This window comes from Podarcis erhardii, assembly GCF_964252035.2.
Source record: "Podarcis erhardii genome assembly, chromosome: 1".
In the NCBI taxonomy this organism is placed as follows: domain Eukaryota; kingdom Metazoa; phylum Chordata; class Lepidosauria; order Squamata; family Lacertidae; genus Podarcis; species Podarcis erhardii.
The window spans coordinates 37,501,073-37,521,435 of NC_138497.1; the positions used below are offsets into that span (position 1 = coordinate 37,501,073).

General features: G+C 48.3%; 1 protein-coding gene and 1 long non-coding RNA gene across 5 annotated transcripts in view; one reads left to right on the forward strand and one right to left on the reverse strand.

Moving 5' to 3' along the window:
• FOXG1 (forkhead box G1) overlaps window positions 1–5,361 on the reverse strand; it is a 51,740-nt gene extending 46,379 nt beyond the window's left edge. For all 4 annotated transcript variants that reach the window (XR_014156892.1, XR_014156894.1, XM_081863115.1 and 1 more), the window contains exon 1: window positions 3,777–5,361. Coding sequence is in view for 2 of the 4 variants with exons in the window: in XM_081863115.1 (XP_081719241.1) it covers window positions 3,801–5,249 (1,449 nt within the window). In the remaining 2 variants the exon portion in view is untranslated. The remainder of the gene's footprint in view (window positions 1–3,776) is intronic.
• Window positions 5,362–11,681: 6,320 nt separating this feature from the next.
• Window positions 11,682–20,363, forward strand: part of LOC309345093 — a 123,531-nt gene continuing 114,849 nt past the window's right edge. The window contains exon 1 of the long non-coding RNA XR_014158002.1: window positions 11,682–12,570. This is a non-coding gene — a long non-coding RNA (uncharacterized lncRNA). The remainder of the gene's footprint in view (window positions 12,571–20,363) is intronic.

Genomic DNA, 20,363 nt, shown 5'->3' on the forward strand with positions numbered 1-20,363 from the left:
AGAAACCCGGAGTTGCAAACGCCAAGTGCCTGTTTACACCTTCGAGGGGGAACTTACGCAGACACACACTTTCACACACAGCGAGACACACACAACCTCTTTTTCTTCAGGAATGACCATGCATCAAGTTTAGCTAGTTAAGGCTTATTGAGGGGGTGTGGGGAACCCCTATACCTTCTATTAGGCTTGCAAATCTGGAACCTACCATATGCCATCACCAAGCCCCCTGCTGTCCCCACTTCTACACACTTCCAATGCAGGATCGGGTCAGAGTTTGGATTCCTCCCCCGCCCGTCCTTTTTTGTTTTTTTGTTTTGCCAGTGCCACTGCAAATAGCAGGTTTAATTCCTGCCGCTGGATTCCCCACAATATGCAACCCATGGCAAGTGTTAAATAATACATCGGCCCCTTTGTCAGCTGCACCACCAGACGCCTCTCCTCGTTTGCTCGGCTTTGGCAAAGGGTACAGACTCCATGTTGGAATCGGCACAATTATTATTATTATTATTACCATTATTACCGGAAGTCTTCAGAATAACCTGTTCCTGCAACTCCCCCCCCAACCCCCCTCTCTTTTTTTAAACCACAGGATATTTGTTTTTTTAATTGTCGCCCAACATTTCTGTGATTTCCGTCTTTGCAAACGATTCCCCATAACCCGAGGCTGGAGTCAGGCACGTCAAGAGAGCGTCCTTTGCGATTTCCACCCCAGCCAAGTCACTTTCTTTACAGAGTTAGGAGAACTTGGGGGTGGCTAGGTTTCCCCAGGTTTCCCCTACACTCACATACACCCCTAATTCTACTCCTTAATCATTCCATCCCTCTTTCCTTCGTGAAGAACATCAACTCTTCAGCAACCCCCTACCTCCCCCTTGTTTCCCAGCAATGTCAACATTTTCTCCTATCCGTCGCCTAAAGTATCCCCTGGTTCCTCTCTCTCTCTCCTTTTTCCTTCTGGGGGGAGGAGAACTCCTTTTTGAGAGAGAGAGAGAGAGAGAGAGATCCTCTTTAAAGCGTTTGGCGATAGCATCTCCAGCAAAGAGATTATTTTTCATCCCCCCATTGTGAGCAGGGAGCCGGCTTATTGCATTACTGCCGAACCCCTTGCCGACTACACAATTGTAACAAATGAACAACTTGTCCTCTAAGGACTCGCTGCGGGATCCAATTAGCCGAGAAACCCTCTGCACCGGGTTTTCTGAAGCGATTGGCAAGAATCGCTGCCCTCCTTCTCCCGAAATTCTTCCCCAAACCGGATGCCTTAAAAAAAAACACACACACACACAAAAAAAACACCCCAGCCCTCGCTGCCACGCCACCCCTTCAGCCCAAAGCGAAAAGCAAACGGAACGGCCAGGCAGTAAGAAAACTTAAGCTCCTTACGTCAGACAGACACTTGGGCTTCAGTAGAACTCTATCTCTATCTATCCTTCTATCCTTCTATCATATATATACATATACATATACATATACATATACATATACATATACATATACATATACATATACATATACATATACATATACATATACATATACATATATACATACATATATATATATATATATTCCAGTGCAGTGCACTTCGTCAAAGGGCAAATTCTGCACATCACCTCAGAACCCATGACATCATTGCTGTATTTCTTCCCTACCCTTCATTTCCTCCAGCGATTCCTTCCATCAAAACTTGGGCGCACGCGAGTGCAGTTCATTTTTAAATGGAAGGGGGGACGACAAATATACTTTTTCCAGGAATATATATATATATATATATATATATATATATATATATATATATATATATATATATATAAAAGGCAAGCAGCCCCCCGCTTTTGAAAACACAAGAAAATGAAGCAGCGAGAGCTGTTTGTGGAGCTACGCACACGCAGAACACCCGTAACTTAGGCACACATTCACAAGCACATAGAAAAGAAAGAGGGAGGGAAGGCCGTCTTCCTACCCGCCACCCCACTCCTGAAACTCACAGCCCCATCCAAAACACGTTTACTCGGATGTAGGCCTGGCCGTTGCACTTACTTTCGGGCAAATACGTTTAGGAATGAGGCTCTAAAAGTCAAGGCAGGGCTTCCAAGGCAATGTGCTTTGGAGCGGCTTGTTGGACTCTTTGAAATAGGGAAATGCACACGGCCAGGAGTGGAATGCAAGCTTGCACGCATTCAAATGACCATGTGAAGGTTGTTGTTAAATAATAACCCAGCATTGCTACGCCACTAGCCCTTCAAACGCAAAAGACCACAACACAAACTATCGAAAACCCTCCCTCGTAGAACAGTAATCAAGTATGTTTTCAAGGCAACATGTGCCAAATTTTCCATTTTTAAAAAAACACCACTCTCACACACCTACGAGTATTTTATTCTTATTGGGTCAGATTCTGAAAGCGGAACTAAAGGGGAAGTTCTTGAGTTCTCTTAAACATTAAACTCCAGATTTGCTCTCGGATATTGTGGCAGATGGAGCAATTGAGAGGTGGGGCCTAACATTATGGGTCAGCTTCAGTTTCCTATTGTTTTAAAAGTCCTTTGGATGCTAAAACTTCTTTATTTAAAAAAGACAAAAAAACTATCGAGTATATATGAATTTAGCCTATTTTTTATTTCTGTGTGTTCATAGTAAACATTTTTTTTGTAAGTGACAAACACGGGCATATGACCACAGTATCACAATCAAGATTTTTTTTTTAAGACGACATTAACAATCACTCAAATTTATGCGGCATTTGCGCAACACAGGTTACATATTTGCAAGGTTTACCTATAAGTACAATAGGTATTAACATTTCACTACATTTAAAAAAAAATAAAGGTGACCTGTTAGTGACCACATACATCAAAATATACACAACACAAACTGAAGGCAATTCATGAATTTTTGTCCCCTCGGATTCATTTGAACGGGCAGTGCTGCAAAACTGAAATGATATCCTTCTTGTTCTGATTTGCTGTATTTTATTTTATGTTTAAAAAAACACTGAGTGCATTTTCTAAAAACCCAATCTTTGGTCTAAAAGTAAACAAAAGGAAAACAAAAAAGGGAGGGGGGAGAAAATTGGCTCTTTTTTAAAAGGGGAGGGAGTAGAGAACAAAAGAATCCAGGGCCAAAATGCAATTATTGAGTTTCTCTGCCTAATTGTTCTGCTTCCACCACGCAAATGACACTTTGCATCGTGGCGTTCATCAATTTATTATCATCACGATTAAATTTTAATTTTACTCTCATGGTCTGCACCCACCATCACATCCATGATAACTTATAATACTGCAAACATGGAAAATCTGGTGGGTCGGCGTGAGGAGGGAAAAAACAATCCCAACACACCGGTGTCAAAGCGGAGTCCAAACGGCCAAAAAAGCAGTCACTAGTTTAGATATACCTTCTACTATCTTATTATTAATATTATTTATTTATTTAAACCCTTCCCAAAACTGCATCGTCTACAATGTATCCTTCTGATTTTATTATCATTATTATTATTTTTGCACATTTGCTGACTCGCCTCGCTTGGTTGGAATAAGAAACGACCCTAAAGACTTGAACAAACGTACAGAAAATGGGGGTTAGAGGGTATGGGGGAAGAAACTTAATAAAAAATACCTGGACTTTTTTTTTTCCTGGGTGAGTATTTTTTTTCCTCCTTTCTGTTTTGCTCATTTTTTAAGTCTCTCGCTCGCTCGCTCGTTCTCTCGCTCTCGCTCTCGCTCTCTCGCTCCATTAGCATTTACAAGGTAAAGGTGTGTAAAATGTTCACTTACAGTCTCTTGACTTCCCCTTGGAGGTTAATGTATTAACGGGTTGGAGGAAGAACCCTGATTTTGATGTGTGAAATAATCAGAAAGTCCACCCGACAGTCCCGTGGTAAAACTGGGCAAGGACGGTCTGAGGGACTCGCAGGGGAGAGTGGAGGGCGCCTGCGGCGAAGTGGACGACGAGGCTGCCCGCCCCGTCATCGAGGTGCTGCTCTGCGAAGTCATGGACGGGTGCGGGACGTGAGGGAAAAAGTAACTGGTCTGTCCCGCCGCCAGAAGGTTGACGGAGCAGGGGTTGAGGGAATAGGTGCCGGAGCAGGGCACCGACAAGCCGCAGGGCACCGAGGCGGCCAGCGCAGCGGCCGTGAGGTGGTGGGTGGCGTAGGGGATCTCGCCGTTGACGAGTCTATCCACGCTCAGGCCGTTGGACGTGGAAAAGGAGTGGTTGTTTCCCAAGGAGTTCTGAGTCAAGACGGAGCTGTAGGGCATGGGGTGGCTGGGGTAAGCCGACGTGGTCCCGTTGTAGCTCAAAGTGCTGCTGGCCCGCGGGTGGTGGAGGGACAGGAAAGGCGACATGGGCCAGTACAAGGAGCCCGCCCTGTCCATGAAGGTCAGGCCGGTGGAGGTGAGGCGGGCGCCCCGCTTGAAGGCCAGCTTGGCCCGCGAGGTGGTGGAGCGCCGCCGGAGCTTGCCCGTGGTGCCTCCGATGAAGACGTCGTCGCTGGAAGGATCCAACATCCAGTAGTTGCCTTTGCCAGGGTCGTCGTAGTGCCGGGGCACCTTGACGAAGCACTTATTGAGGGAGAGGTTGTGGCGGATGGAGTTCTGCCAGCCCTGTTTGTTCTCCCGGTAGTAAGGGAAGTTCTTCATGATGAACTCGTAGATGCCGTTGAGGGTCAGGCGCTTCTCGGGGCTCTGCCGGATGGCCATCATGATGAGCGCGTTATAGCTGAACGGCGGCTTCTCGTACTTGCCGTTCTTCTTCTCGCCTTCCTTGCCCCCGCCGTCGCTGCCGCCGTCCTTGGCCCCTTCCGACGGGCCCTTTTTCTCCTCGGACGCCGCTCCTTTCTCCTTGTTGTCGTCCAGCTCGCCTGCCGAGCCGGGCTCCCCTTTGCCGCCCAAGAGGTCCCCCTTGGACACCTCCATGGGGCCAGAGGTGGCGGCGGCGCCAGAGGAGGCGGCGGCGGCCGCCACGCCGACCCCCACCCCGGGGGGCTGCAGCAGGAGCTGGTTCTTCTCTTCCTCGTCGTCGTCCTCATCCGGGGTCGCCCTCTGGGGCGGCGGCTGCTGCTGCTGCTGCTGCTGGCCGTGATGGTGGTGGTGGTGGTGATGGTGGTGGTGGTGGTGCGGGTGGTGGTTGTTGTGGTGGTGGTGGCTGTGGTTGTTGTCGCTCTGGACGGCTTCGGGGACCAGGCTGTTGATGCTGAAGGACGACTTGGGCAGCATTTTCACTTCCTTCCTATCGCCCATGTCCAACATCACACTCTAGGCGGAGGGGGAAAGTTGCACAGCCGGCAGGAAGAGGTGGTGGTGGCCGCAGGCGCTGGTGATGATGATGGGGGGCGCTGCTCGGTCCGTCCCGGAAGGCTGGAGGCTGCTGAGGAGCAGCGATGGGCAGCAGCAGCAGGAGGAGCGAGGCAGCGGGAGCAGCAGCAGCAGCAGCCAGGCACTTGCACCACCAGCTCCCGAGCTTGGCAAGGCATGTAGCAAGGACGCAGGAGCAGCCGGGGAAAAGGAAGGGAAAAAAGAGATGAGGGACCCAGCAGCCAGGCAAGGAAAGCCAAGGCAACGGGCGGGTGGGGGAGGAAAGGGGCGCGCGGAAGGTTTCCCCCCCTCGAGGAAAAAGAAAAGGTAAAAGGGGGGCTTTCCAAAGGGGAGGAAAAGATGGTCGCCCCCCTTGAAAAAAACGGAACCCCGAGTCCCCTCTGTCCAAAACTACTTCATGGTGCCTGGAGCCCCCCTAGTCCACCCGAGCAAGGGAGGGCGGGGGGGAAACCGGCAGCCGGGGCTGTGGATCAGAGCAGCCGAGACAGCTTTAGCTACAATTAATTTCAGAGCTACAGACACACACTAGGGCTGTAAAAAAATTTTTGGTTTAACCTTTCCCACCGGCCGCCCAATCAGAGCGCGCGGCGTACAGGAACGTCTCCCCTGCGGCCGGCCAATCGGTGGCGCGCTTTCTCCTCCTCTTCCCCTCGCGCTTTCTCTCCTTCGCCGCCTCCCTTTCACCCTTTCGCAGCCCTGACGGCAGCGCAGGGATACCAAAGGGGGCAGGCGCATCACCGCGGCAGGTTACCTTTTCCCCTTCTCTGAATCCCCCCTCCCCCTCCTTTTCCTTGGCAACACCCCACCCCCAAATCCACACACACCAATTTCCTCATAAAAACCACTCTCTCCATATATGTATGTCTCTGTGTGTATGTATGTGTGTGTATATATATATATATGTCTGTCTATAGGCGTCTATGTATGGCTGGGTGTGATAGATATCCTCACACGCTTTCTTTTTTAAAATATTTATTTTTATTTCCTGTCAGGGGAGCAGAGAGAGAGAGAGAGAGAGGAGGGAAGAGGAAATGGTGGCTGAGGGGGAAAGGTACTACTTTGCGCAAGCCCACCGCCGTGGTGCCTTGGCTGAGGCAGGATTTTGTAGGCCTCTCTTTCTCTCTCTCCGTCTCCGGCTTCTTCAGTGGCTCGTCGTGGTGTTTCCTTCCTCACGGGGGAGCCGGTTTATGGGATGTTGGGATTGTGGAGGGAGGGGAGGGCGGCGGCAGAAGCGGGAAAGGCCTCCTGCTTCCAAGAGGGCTTCGTTCCCAGTTGGGTCTCCTTGGCTTGTTTGGCGCCTGAAATACCGGAAGAGGGAGGGCCGGCCAGGGCGGGCGAGGGCAAAGGCGGCTGTCCTGGATGGAGGCGGTTCCGGAGGGAGAGTGGACTTGCGAGGGCGCGGGGAAGGCCCTGCGCTCCTCCTGGCGTCGGCCTGTCTCGGAAGCGGAACTGAGGACGGACGGACAGCCAGGGAAAGAGAGGATGAGCGACGTCCGGAGAGAACGGCGGGCGCTTCGGGATTTCCTTGGGTTTTTGTGTGTCATTTCCGCAGTGATGGGGGTCAAAAGGCCATAAATAAAAATAATAATAGCAAATGCACCCAAGGTAATCGATCTTCGTTTCCTTTCCCCCCCCTCCCGCAACCCTCTCCGCCCTCCTCCCCACCCGCGAATCTTGCCCCGGCTGCGCTGTGCTTTCTCACCCGCGGATCCTCGCGCGCGCTCCCTCTCGCCCCCGGGTCCCGTGCCTGTTTCCTGGCAGGGAAGGCGCCCGGTGGGGCGGGCGACCGGCCGGCTGATAAGGCGTTGCGGCCTCGGCTCTCGGGCCGCTTTCTGCCCGCCGGGGGAATTGGACCGACTTCACCTTAGGCCCCGCCATCGCGGACGGGTCCTGTGCAGGTTTCCCCGGGACTGAGATCCGCTTGGGGCAACGGGGGCTGGCTTTACGAGAAGTGAGCAGAACCTCAGGTGTTTCTTTTAGAATACAAGCTAGGAGCCAGTTTGGGACCCTCTCAGGAGGACAAAATGCGCTTTAATTTAAGCCAGAAAAAATAATTCTAACTATGTATGATCTGTCAGTGGAAACGGAAACGAATACATGCCAAATACCGTGCATCGGTTTTTGTTTTTATTTTTCTGGGATCTTTCTGCTCTCTTTTTTATTTTGCATTTTATGTATGGGGTTTGCTGTTTTTATTCTTGGTGGGAATGGGTTTCTGGGGGGTGGGAGGGGAGGAAAGAAAGAGACCAGTTAGGTGATGGGGGTGGGAGATAAACGGGCTACTTTTGTCCCGCGATTTGGTCCCATCCCCCCCCCTTTTTTTTTAGTTAATAGAAACGGAAAGAGGAGAGCTTTCGGCGAGGATTTCCTGGGGACGATAATTCCTTGTTACTCATCCATATTAAATCCTCTCCATTCTGCAGGCGCGAGACATGCAGCCTTTTGCTGCTTGAGTTGCGCGGGGGGACGACCAAAAATCAGAGAGCAAAATGTCACCAGGGGTGGGCGTTGCGGGGAATATCCGGATCATATTTAAAGCAAAGTTGTGCCATTAGTTTGTATTTAATCCACATCACACCATCAGTTCTTTCCACGTACATTGTTGCAAGTGCAGAGTGATTGCGATTTTAAAAAAGATATACATACCACGGAATATCTTAAAAGGGGTGGTGGTCGATCCCAACATTAAGAGGGAGGGGGAGGGGGCAACAACCCTATCAGTTGGGAGATGCCGTGACCTTTGTGGATTGGGGTAACCTCGAATGACCTTGCCTCACTGGCATTTATATACACTACCTCGCAAAAGGCAGTTGTTAGTGGGCTGGGGGAGGTGTGGGAAAGATGAAAGGGATTATAAGCAACCAAAACAACCCCCCAAAAGGAGTAAGGGATTGCATTTTCCAAAATATAATATATTATTTGCTCAAGAACATTCAGCACTACGATGAAACCAACTATTTGTTGCAGGACTGTCTTAAAGTTAGATAATATATATTCTTATTCCTATTCTTATTCTTATTCTTATTACTACTACTACCAACTACTCTATGGTAGTTGGTGCACCATTTTTTGTGCTTTTTTAAACCACGGTTTCCCCCTGAATCGCCTTTTCCCTTCTGAAATCGAATTCTGGAGAAAGGACAGCTTAGGTAAACATTTACTGATGTCGAGCAACGATACTATATGATATGCAGGAAGGAAAGTGTTGATTAACACAGAAGGGGGAAAAAAGCGAAATTAGCTGATTGCATGCTCATAAGTGCAAGCTGTCATTGAACTGCTTTTAAAATAGACACAGCTGGGTGTTTGTGTTGCAAAAATTCTTGTGTTTTTGCTAATACTGAAATAAGCATGATTTTGTATACCAAACATTTTCGGATCATTAAAATTTGTAATCTGCGCTGGTTGTGGAACACAAAGAGGAGCAACCGATTCCTTTGGCTGTCGAATTTGCTGATATGATATTAACTCAATCAGGTCTTGACAATCGGGGCCATTGTGCCTTATCAAAGCTCTTTGATCCATTTAATACACAAAGTGCCCGACGTGGGCATTGTTTGTTAACATGGAATGGTCCCCCCCCCCTCCAACAAAGCCCCTGCTCTGCAACGGAACGGAAGGAGAAAGTTTGTTTATTGTAACACAACATCGCCTGATGAAAATTTAATGCTCCGAGGTGTTCCTTAGGTCAGAGCTGCGTTTACACCGCCTTGGGATCCGGCGTGAAAATGAAGCAGAGAAAACACACAAAAGAAAAGCAAACAAACAAAGACAGTAGCAGAACGCCCCCGCCGGCCCACAGTAGTTATGCCTTGGTCAAAGTTTGACAAGTTAAATCCCTTTTCTTCCAAAATTATGGACATTAAATAGATGACCTATCAACTGTCCCCCACCTCTCCCGCACGAAAAAATGAAAGTCAAGAGGTCGGATTTCAATTCAGAACCAACGCCCCCCCCCAAAAAAAAAATTACACTATTTGTGCGCCATCCTTAACTGCCCTCTGGATCGGGCGCCGAATGGAGCAAAAGTCTATCCAAGCAGGAATCTCGTCAGCTTAGCCTAGTGGCTAGCCTAGTGGATCTCTCTTTCCGGAAAGAGAGCAGGAGCCCTTTCCCAAAGGTCCCCTTCCCCAGCCACGACTCTGAGGTTGCGATGCTACAATGCCTGTTTTATTTCCCACTGATCACGCACGCCAGTCACAGGCGAATGGCTGTGACGCCAAGACTCACCCACCAACTAAATGGGAAAGCCTCGCGTCACAGGTGCAGGGGTTGATAAATCTGGGCTAAACCAAGGATCACTCCTCTGGCTGCTGCCCAGTCGCAAACACCAGGAAGGATCAGGACTCCTTTCCCCGCCCCAATTTTGGTCTTTTATTATACATGAATCGAAAAGGTACAAAGACATCCCTCCTCCTTTCATCACTCAGAGAGTTTGACATGCAGCAGGAATTATTAATTCGCATTATCTTGGGAGGCGATGGGAGCCAAAGTCAAGCACCCTGGCGCTGCAATCCTGTAACTACTTAAGCATTGAACTCAAAGGGGCTCACTTCTTACATGACTGAGTCACATCGATTTCAATGGAGGACTCGAAACGGCCCTTTAAGTCTTTCTCATTTAAAAGCAATGGAGCCCTAAGATTGGTTGCTATGCTCCTTGCCTGTTATTTTGCGCGCCCTCTTTCATTGCAAAGACCTAAGAGGAACAACAACAAAATTCCCACCAAATACGGCATTTGTGTGTGTCCTCCTAACCCAACCAGAAGTGCATCTGTGTCCCACAGCCGATGGAAGGCTGTGGAGGTTTTGGTATCGGGTATTGGGGAAGCAATGGGCCTCCTGATGTTGCTGGACTCCATCTCCCATCAAGTCCTGGCCTCCGAGGCCAATGCTCAGGGATGGTGGGAGTTGTAGTCCAACAGCAACTGGAAGGCCACAGATTCATCCTTCCTGGTCTAAGACGTCTGGAGGTTGTATGGCTTTTCGCTCTAGATGAGAGATGCAGAGCGCAGCTCTAGAATCTGCAGCCTCTTTGGGGTAGTCTAAAAAAGAGACTTTCCCGTCAAGCTTGAGAATGTGCCTGTGAAGAAGGACATAGCAGATGCTTGATCCGAAGCAAACGAACACGGCGGGTAGAAGAAAGCAATAGAAAAGGCAACAACTGCCCCCGCCCTTAACTCTTGGAGACACGGATTCGCCCCTTCAGTTGCCCATATTTATTTTCTGGAACGGGAGACAACTCCGTGCGCCTGCTTATTATGGTCCAAAGGGAAGCAAAAGCCACTTTGCAATTAGGAGGTTTTAGGTCACGGATTTAAATCCCCACACAGTTCTCCCAACCCCCTCTACTGACTTCCAGGGTTCTTCACACACGGTCTTGGTGAAATTAAAATGAATCTGAAGGGCCAGGTCTTCAGAAAACCCATCACCTTATCTACACTAAATTGATTCGAAAGTATGATGAGATAACGCCATTGCTCTGCTTGACAGTGCGATCCTATACAGAACTCAGAAGCAAGTCCCATGGAATTCAGTGGGCCTCGTAGGCCATGCTCCTAAAGTTCCTTGTTTCCCCTCAAGAATCCTGGGAACTGTAGCTTACCCATAACAGACTAACAAATGCCTAAACCAGTGTTATTTTTCTAGAAAAAAAGAGGTGCCGGAACTCACCATGAATGCCTCCCTTGTTCTCTTATAATGGCAATGGCGCCCAACTGAGAGGTGCCAAAAAGGAGTTCTGGCAAGTTCCCGCTGGAAAAAAGCCCTGCCCCAAGCCCTTGACAAACTACAGTTCCCAAAATTCTTTGGGGACAACAGTATTTTTAAAATGTACAATGTGTAAGCAGCCAGCTTTGCAAACTGTTAGTGTGTGGAGGTCCCAAAGGGTGGCAGAGACTGCCCTGGGTCAAGACAGACCTTAGACGATGGGATTCCATTGCCCTTAACTTGGGAAGGCAATGAAGGCTTCTTAAATTCACTGCTAAAGGCATTGAGTAGCCTAAGCTGCGGTGTCACTGGGGTGATCCGAAGAGCCAAGAGACTACAGTAAACATAGGAAACGTCCCTCTACAAAGTCCAGCTCAGTATCTCCAGTTCAGACACAGAACCTCTCCCAGTTCTACCTGGAGATGTCGGGGATTGAACCTGTGACCTTCTGGACTCAAAACAGATGCTTTCTAGTACTTAGACGTGGTCCTAGGTGCAGAGACCCCTCGCTCTACCCCGGCTAGCTCGCCTCCCAACTTGCTTTTGAGTACACCGAGAAACGTAGGGACTAGAGGGGATGAGGTGGACAAGGAAGGGTGGTTGCGCGCACGGAGATGAGAGAGGCAGATGCCAGCGAGGTAGAAAGAAAAAGGAAATTCAAAGGAGGTAGTTGGATGATTGGAGCCACGAGTGTGGCGGGGGACGTTAGCTAGATATTAACCTAGACAGAGAAGAAAGAATGATTTCTCGACGGCAAGATGCACACGTAGAGAAAGAGCTAGGACTGTGCCGCCACCCTCCAAAAAAAGTCTCCCCCATCTCTGCTGTCAGAGAGGTCTCCTGCCTCCCTCGCCAACTCTGGTGTCACCCTTAGCAGCTGGGAACGGCGCGAACATCTAGTGATTAGAAGTTTCCCTCTTTAGCGTGTTGTAGGCTTCTTCTGCGGGTTTTGGTTACAGGTTCTACGATTAGGTTGGCGAGAACAGTAGTGAACTAAACTTCCCAGTAAGAGGTCTTCACACCAGGGAAGTGTTACTTTGCCGCCGCAGCCCTGCCTCGTCACTCATTAGGAAGCCGCAGGTTGTCAGCGGCTTCTCCTTTCGTGGCGCGCACACGGGTGCGCGCGTTCACACACACACACACACACACACACACACACCCCAAAGCCCCTGCGCTGAAACTAAATTAAGAGAAGCACATGATTAAGAAGACAAGCGTCTACGGGGCCTGTCATTTCAGCATCCCTTCCATCATAACATTGTGGCACGAAGAAATTTGCTTGAAACCCTTAGCAAAAAAAAATTTTTTTAATGTATATATATATATATAATTTAAAAAAAAAAATCGGTGGAAGAGAGAGCCTAGGCTGAGATGGAAAGAAAGAAAGAAAGAAAGAAAGAAAGAAAGAAAGAAAGAAAGAGTGTGCTTGGAGCTTGAGAACTGTTTGCTCCGGATTGTCTTCTACAGAGGAGGAAGAGGAGAAGCTGGCGAGATCCCAGGGGCCTCCAGAGACAGTAGAAACTCTTTGTACATCTCTCTCCAAGCAGGTACGTGGGCACTGGGAACCGGTGGCGGGTGGGGTGGGGGTTGAGAATGAATAGATTCTAAATCAATTCTAGGGTGTGTGTGTGTGTGTGTGTGTTTGGGGGGGTAGCCCACCAGACAGACTTTCTCTCCAGCAGGCTTCGGGGAAACTCCCCCTAATGCTAGCGCTGTATGGAACACCAAGTTCCCACCGGATGACTAATGCTCATTGGCATGGAGGAGGAGGTGGCGGCGGCGCACGCGGCGCCCAGGACCGCGCGAGCGGCCCTCTTGGGAGCGAAACCAGGGGAACGGATTCAGCTCCACAGCCTTCCTTCTCCTTTCCCGACCACTTGACTTCACTGGCTACTAAGTACCCATCTCTGTCCCCCCCCCCCCCGCGCGCCCGCTTTTGGCTGTTAAACACTGAGTCCTGGCCGGGCGCAAATGCTGAGGTTTTTAGAGTCAGTTCTGGAGAAGCAATCCCTAACCAGGGGAATGGGGTCTGGGTCCTCCTGCGAGTCCGGTCCTCTGCACGCTGCCTTGGAAGTAAGTCCCCCGCGACGCTACTCCTTGGCTTACTCCCAAGGAAGCGCGCAAATATTGCAGCCGTGCACTCCGGAAGGGCGGGGGCGGGCGGGTAGGATGCCTTTGGCTGGCGTCATCGCTTGGGTCTCTCGGATCCACTGGAACGTCGCAAGCTGCCGAGTCACGCAGAGCTCTCTCTCTCGCTCTCTCTTCCGAAGAGAGACGCGCGCCGGGGTCGACCGTCCATCCGGTTGCTTCCATTCCAACCTCACAGGCGCAGAGTTCGAAGTGTCTGGATCGCTAGTAAAAGAAAACACCCAAACACTGGGGCAGTCAAAGTGCGTGTGTGTACGTTCAACACTCGTTTCTTGATGTTGTGAGGGTTAAAGGAAGGGGTGGGGGAGATGAAGGGTGCGGTGGGGAGAGGAGGCGGCGACAGAGACCGGGTGATCAAACTTTCCCACGGCGGGCGCGCTCCAGAACCTACGAGGGCATTCCGCAAACTCCCTTGCAATTCTAACGAGGCAGCGAGGGAATGTAAGGCTGTAGCTACTACCCACGAAGAACGGCGTCAACGCGCTAATTCTCTGCCTGGAGGGGCGCCACGGTGTCGCAACATTTACGTCGAAGGGTGTGAATATTAAAGCATTCGTTTTTCGGTCGAAGCTTCCTATTTGCTTATTTTTTTTTTTTTAGAAACCTAAAAAACAAGTAAATGTCGAGCCTGGTTGGGAAAGACCATTCTAGATTTGTAGGAGAAACAGGAAATATTTACACACACATACACACACACAAAAATGTACGGGTGTGTGTATTCCTGTGTGTGTATTTTACTTAATGCCAAGAGATCTAGCCAAATCTGCCCTCTAGGGTGAGCGTTCTTTTGGCAAATGTTTTGTGGGCATGGGAATCACGGATCTCTGGTGTACAGTTCTGCGTCTTCTTGAGGATTTCTAGGGAATGCGCGGCAAATCCTGTTTTGGAGCAGATGGCAGGATTAGGTGATCAACTGTATCCCTTTCATTTTAAGATTATTATATTTTGTTCTGTGAACAGTAAAAGTAGATGGCAAACCCATGTGTGCGACTTATTGCTATGGGACTGGGCCCTCCACCTCCTAAGAGTCATATAGATCGTGTGAAATGTTTTCCATAAACGAATTCTATGGAGTATATTTCAGTCAAACTTTTGGTCGCTAGATATCACTATGAAAACCCTAAAAAAACCAAACCACAACGCCCCCCCTCCAACTGATTCCGGAGGCAATATACATAACAAAGGAGAACTATTCCAAAGAGAAGAAGAAGAAGTTGAAGTTCCGTCTGTACTTAAAACCGTGGCTAGTTAGCAAATGCACATCTACTCAGGGAAAAGTTTTTAAAGTTTCCTTTTAAATCTCTGGTATCCAAAATGACCAAAATATTAGATGACCGTGTCTCATGATAATAACAATGAAAACGATAACAATAATTTTAAGGCATCAAATCTGGAGGCATCTCTAACTGAGTTGCACTCGCCCAATCTTTTTTAAAACCGTCTTTTCTGGAGCATGAGAAATACGAAGTTTTAATTTTCCATCGTTGGCAAACACTAACGCCTCCCTTTAAACAACAACAACAACTCATAAGGTGTGGCTATTTTCTTCCCCATCCATAACCAAAACCGATTTAATTTTATGGAAATCATTGGGGCCCAGTTCTAAACATTTGTCTCTGGCGTCGGTTCTATTGCTCCGCAGAATTTCCGCTGTCAGGAGCTGAGGATGGTGACGACGCACTAGTACAGGAAAAGTTGTTGCGAAAATGGCGGGGCGGACGCACAGCTCCATTAGGGACCTCTCCTGTACTGTAGCGGGTTAAGCCTCTCCATGCCAAGTGGCAGAACCTCGAGAGCGAAGCGTTCTTTCCCCACCTCTCCGGAGTGCAGCAACTCCGAATTAAAGAACCTGTTTTGATCTTGCTTTGAAAACTGGGCAGAGGAGATCCCATTTTCCTCGAGCTTGTGGCTGCTCGGGCTCCGAAGCAACGGAGTGTCGCGATGCTTGCAGATAAACAAAACAACACAACACTCGTCCAGCTTCCTTTCTTTCACTGAAGCCCTCTTTGGGCGCCCTAGGTTGGCGACGCCAAGAGAGGAAGGAGGCGATTTGCGCGCCTCGGGCGATGGACGGAGGGAGGCTGAAGCCGTCCATGGGCGTCTGCTTGGGGGCCTGCCTCGGGGTGGCCTGGGCTGCCTTCGGGTGGGAACACCCTCGGGGAAGTGAGGATGCCAAAGAGTTAAACGAACTTGTTCAGGGCACTTTAGAACAAAGAGGGCGTTCAGGTAGTTTTTTGATGTGTGTGTGTGTTTTTTTTGTCTTTCTTTTTTCCTTCCTTGGACGGTTCCAGCAAGACTTCCACACACAAAGCTTGATCTTTTCTGAATGTGACTTTAAAAATGGAATTTTAAAAAATCCCACTCTCGCGCCCTCTCAGTGGGAGAAATGCGATTTGTTTTGCTTTGGAATTTCCAAGGGGAAAAAAAACCCTTAAAAAACAAGAACGGGAGGGAGGGAGGAAAGGAAAGGTCTGCCCTAGAAGTTCTTCTGCCCTCCTACGGATGAGAACGGAAAGTTTGCAGACTCCCCCGCCGCCTCCGCCACCCACGCTCCACTTTCTTTCCTCCCTCTTTTGCCACACATTACGTCTAGTGGTGGATAAAGTCCCTGTAGTCTTGTCCTTCCTTCCGGGCACTGACGCCTGGGAAGAGAGATCCAGAGTTCTCCAGAATCCTTTGTGTATTTGGATTTATTTAGCGTGCCAATTATACCAACAGTTTCTCTCACGCACATCAACACAAACACTGAGGGTGGGACATTATTGATTATTATTTTCGAGATCGTCCTACAAAGTGCAACTCCAGGACCACATTATCCTGTAACCCGGGAAACCCAAGTAAAACAAAGCGATCCTTGGGGGGTATTGATATTTCTTCTCTGTCCCCCTCCCTTTTTCTCTTTCTGCGTTGTGTCTATAAATCATTTAAAACATCTACATTTCGCTCATTTCTCACCCTTAAAACTTTTTTTTTTTTTTTAAATAACCCTCCCTGGTTCTAGCACAACTTTGGACTAAGAAAGGTTGGGCGGTGTATGACTGAAGACTTTAAAAATGCGCAATCCTGTGCATGATTACTCGGAAGTAAGAACTGTTGTTTCCAGTGAGGCTGCTCGTACGTGCTTAGCTTTCCCTACTGAGATATATAATAATCTGTGTATGTGTGGCGGGGGGAGTACTCCTCGTTGACTCCCTTTGTTTTGAGAAATGGTGCGTTAGCTATAGATGTCAAAACTCTGAGACAGCCTGACTAGTCCTAAGTGTTGAAACCTCATCACGAGAATTTGCACCCGATCCTCAGCGTAACCAACTCCTAACTAACATGCTACCCTAAATTAAATTGGCCGAGGAGCAAAAGCATCGGAGATGGAGTTGTGATCCAGACTGAAAGCGTCGCCGCTCCGCTTTGCAAAGCACCGTGTTTTTATCCCCATTCGTTGGAACGCCGTTTAAGTCTGCATTTAGTCGGGAGTCGGTCTTTATTAATTCAGAGGGACTGAATTCTGTATAGGAGCGTCTGGGACAGAGCAGCAAGGGGGAAGATTATTCCAGCCACTTTCTGGCTCCACAGTTCATAAATGAGGACTTAGAACCTAATGGTTGGTAGGGAAGGAATTTATGAGTGGAAACCCGACGCGAAGGAGTCGTTCTCAGGGTTCTAACTCCACCCCACCCTTGCTCAGACGTTAACTTGGGGTTAAAGTGGACCCTTCGTTTACATGCGTGTTTCTGTTTCCAATGCGGAAACCTCCGTCTCTTTCCCAGAAAGAGTAGCCAGAACACCGACGCAGGCAGAGTCGGTGCGCCGTCGAATTCGACGGCCGCCTCTCGCGGTTGGTACGAAATCGGTTTCGATCCCAGATCATCACTTCCCTGTTGGGTAAAGAAAGGGAAGAAACCTCACTCAGCATTAAGGCCCAGTGTGTCTAATGACGTCCACGTCAGTGTACATAGGGCTAGAGGCAGGGGAAAAAATTGCCTGTATGCCTCTATCCTTCCGCAGTGGAAGAGGAGGAAGAAGAGGGGCTTTCCCACCTGCTGAGACTGATGGTTTAGTAGTAAAATACAAACTTTGCCAGGAAGACACCTCTCTCCCGCTGTCACCCCCTCCCCGCCTTAAAACGGTGGATGTTAGGGACCATCAGGGCAAAATGCCCATCCGCGTGTATAACAAAGATATAGCGGCCAGAAGCTTGGATGGCTTGAACAAAGGGTTGGAGAAATCTGTGGCGGAAGGGCCTAGCCATGGTTTATGGGTGCGGAAGGGAACCTCTAGGTGCAGAGGAAGTCTACCTCTGAATCCCAGGTCCTGGGCACAAACAATAAAGAAATGCCCTCGGTGCCCTGGCCTACTACTGGATGGTTTCTTCAAGAAGGCGGGAAGCTGTGAGTCTCAGAATCCAGGACCTAGAGAGCTCTCAGGGTAGTCCTACAAAGGCCGGTCTGGCATTCTCCTTTACCAGCCTTCGGGAAAACCCAGGAGCGTGTGTGTGTGTGTTGTTTGTAATACAAAGAAATCCAAACATGTGTCCTTTCAGAAGTAAGCTGTATAGCATCCAAAGGTGCTTACTCCCAGGTAAGTATGCATAGGATCGCAGCCTTAATGGTGCGTCTCATCTTCCTAGGGCTGGGCAAAGCGGATGGACCCGGCACCAAATAAATCTGCTATTTTTGCGGGGGGTATAGTTAGCTCAATCCATGACAGAAAGAGTCCAAAGTTGTAAGCGGACCAAGCCAAAGGGGGCGGGCGCGCAAGTCCCATTGAAGCGCACAGAAGGCCACTTGGAACAATGCCCTAGTTGCCCATTGGATTGGTTTGCTGGCACGTCGGATGCCCACGACAAAGCCATAGGGCCGGGATCTCTGGATCGAACCTTTGCGCCTCCAGAGAGTTAAGTCACTGTTGGTCGTTACCTGTGTAATCGACTCCAAAAAGAACATAGGAACAGTATGTAGATAATTAGCTTAATTGCTTCGAGGAACGTAATTGGCGTTATATTTTCCTGTAGCAGTGTGTGTGTATACCCCTTCTCCCTTGATAAATATATATTTAAAAAGAAGCCCTCAACTGCCTGTCTCGACATGTTCTTATGTTTTGAAGAATATGAGGAACAACAAACCCATTACAATAGTCACCCCATATGATTAGGCATGTAATATTTTCTGTTTGCGCCTTTTACTCGCTCTCCTTTCTTGAACCCAACAAAAACAAACCTGTTCGTGCGCTTCTCTTTCGGATTTCGAAATCTCAGTGTGTGAGGTGGAGAGGGTTTTTTTTTAAGGGGGGCATTAACCCCCCATTCCCCCCCAAGGGCTGAATTCTATTTATAAATGTTAGGGACGTGTATGTTCCTTTCCACACACCCCTCCCAAAAAAAGGAACGGAGCGGCAATTTCCCAGCGAATAGGATTAGAAAATATATATTTTTTAAAAAGCTGCAAAGTATAATTCAAATCAAATTACAGAAAATTGCTTGAAAATCCAGAGCAGGAGCGATCCATTATGTCTGTTTTATTAGTGACAAGTACAATTACTCTAAACTAAGGAACACTGGTGAATATATAATTGGCCGTAATCATGTTAGTGTTTGAATAAAAATGACGGGAACATTTAACACTTTGACAACAAAATGTTCAGGATGAAGAAGGGGGTAAAAACCTTATTTATTCAAACAGTTTTTATTTGTAACCACGTGAGGGGGAAACATACTTTTGCAGGGGAGCGATCGATGACTTTCACCCACCCTTCCGCCCTTTCTGTAACAACTAAATCTCTGTCTCTCTCCCTCTCTCTCTCTCCCTCTCTCTCTGGTGTGTATTGGAAGGGAAATGATTTGACTACACCTCTGCGCCTTTCGTCTAGTCACTACCTAAAGGACGCCACCTACAGGGAAAGGTCCCTATCCTTTCCCCCTTACAGCCAATCACCGAGAAGGACCCCACATCCATGTTAATATTCCTCCTTAAATTGGGCTCCTAAATAACAATGATCACAATATTTGCTTTGGAGTTGCCTTGGTTTGTTAACACTTGACGTGATCTACAGATCTGATTGTACGAAGCCCCTCCCATTTCTGTGGCATGGATCTGCGAAGTTTAATAACAACAGCGACAGCAACAACACTTGCTTGGGTGGAAGGGGGAGAGAAAGATATTCTGGTCTTATTCAGGAGTTCTAACGACTCGTAGGACTGCTGGCTGGGAAGGGAGGTTAAACCCTGAGTGTCGATGCTTTAAATCACGGCATCACACTCTTTTGCGCGCATACAGGCACTTGACGTTCTTACCCATTTTTAAAAGGCGACCAAATACAGTACAGATTTCATAGGGCAGTTAAGCAAAGCCCTGTTACCCCTAGCATACAGGTGCACATGCACGTAAGCCGCGTCCACGTTACCGCTTTGATGGGCACGATTCCGCTCAAGGAGCTCTGGGAATTATAGTTCGGTTGGTGAACTTGGGGAAGATTCTTAGGCAGGTCTGTCTTTTCTAGAGTCTTTGTAAAAACTACAATTCCCATAGTTCATTGTGTGAGATGTTTGACCGTAAAATGGCAACTCGGTTTAATTTCCCGCGATTCGGAAGCATAAGAACATAGAACTAAAACAGTATAGGAGTAGAATGTAACAAAAACAAAAACAAATGCAGCTTGAAAATTATTTTATTTCGCTTGGGGCCAGGTTGTTCTTATGAGGCTCCTTCAGTTCTATTTGCAATCTGGAAAGAAAAAGCACTAGGTAGTGTTTTAGCCACATTTTGCAAGATTTGGAAGTTGGTCTGAACTGAGGTTTTCTCAGCGAAAAGAAGAGGAGGGTTGGAACTCTGAAGGGTTTCCAAATAGTATTATTATTGTTGTTATTTTTATTAAACGGTTTTATAGGTAAAGTTCCTTCATGGGCTCTTTCAGCGTGATTCCCTGGAAGTTAACGAAATTCTGGGATGCAAACGTTTCTGGTGTTTTTAAAACACAAATTCCCATTTCTCTTCTGAAAAAAGAAGAAGATATTTAACATTTCCAAATAAAACACCTTAGGTTGGCCTAGCCCTAGAGGTTTCACTTCTTTTCATATCGGTTGAGATCCTGGGCTTATTGAAGTCACACGCGCAGAGGTCCCATTGATTTGCATGTCCTCTGATGGTGCTAAGCTTCATTCGCGTGTGGGTGAATTTTTATTTGCGGGGTGGGGGGGCAA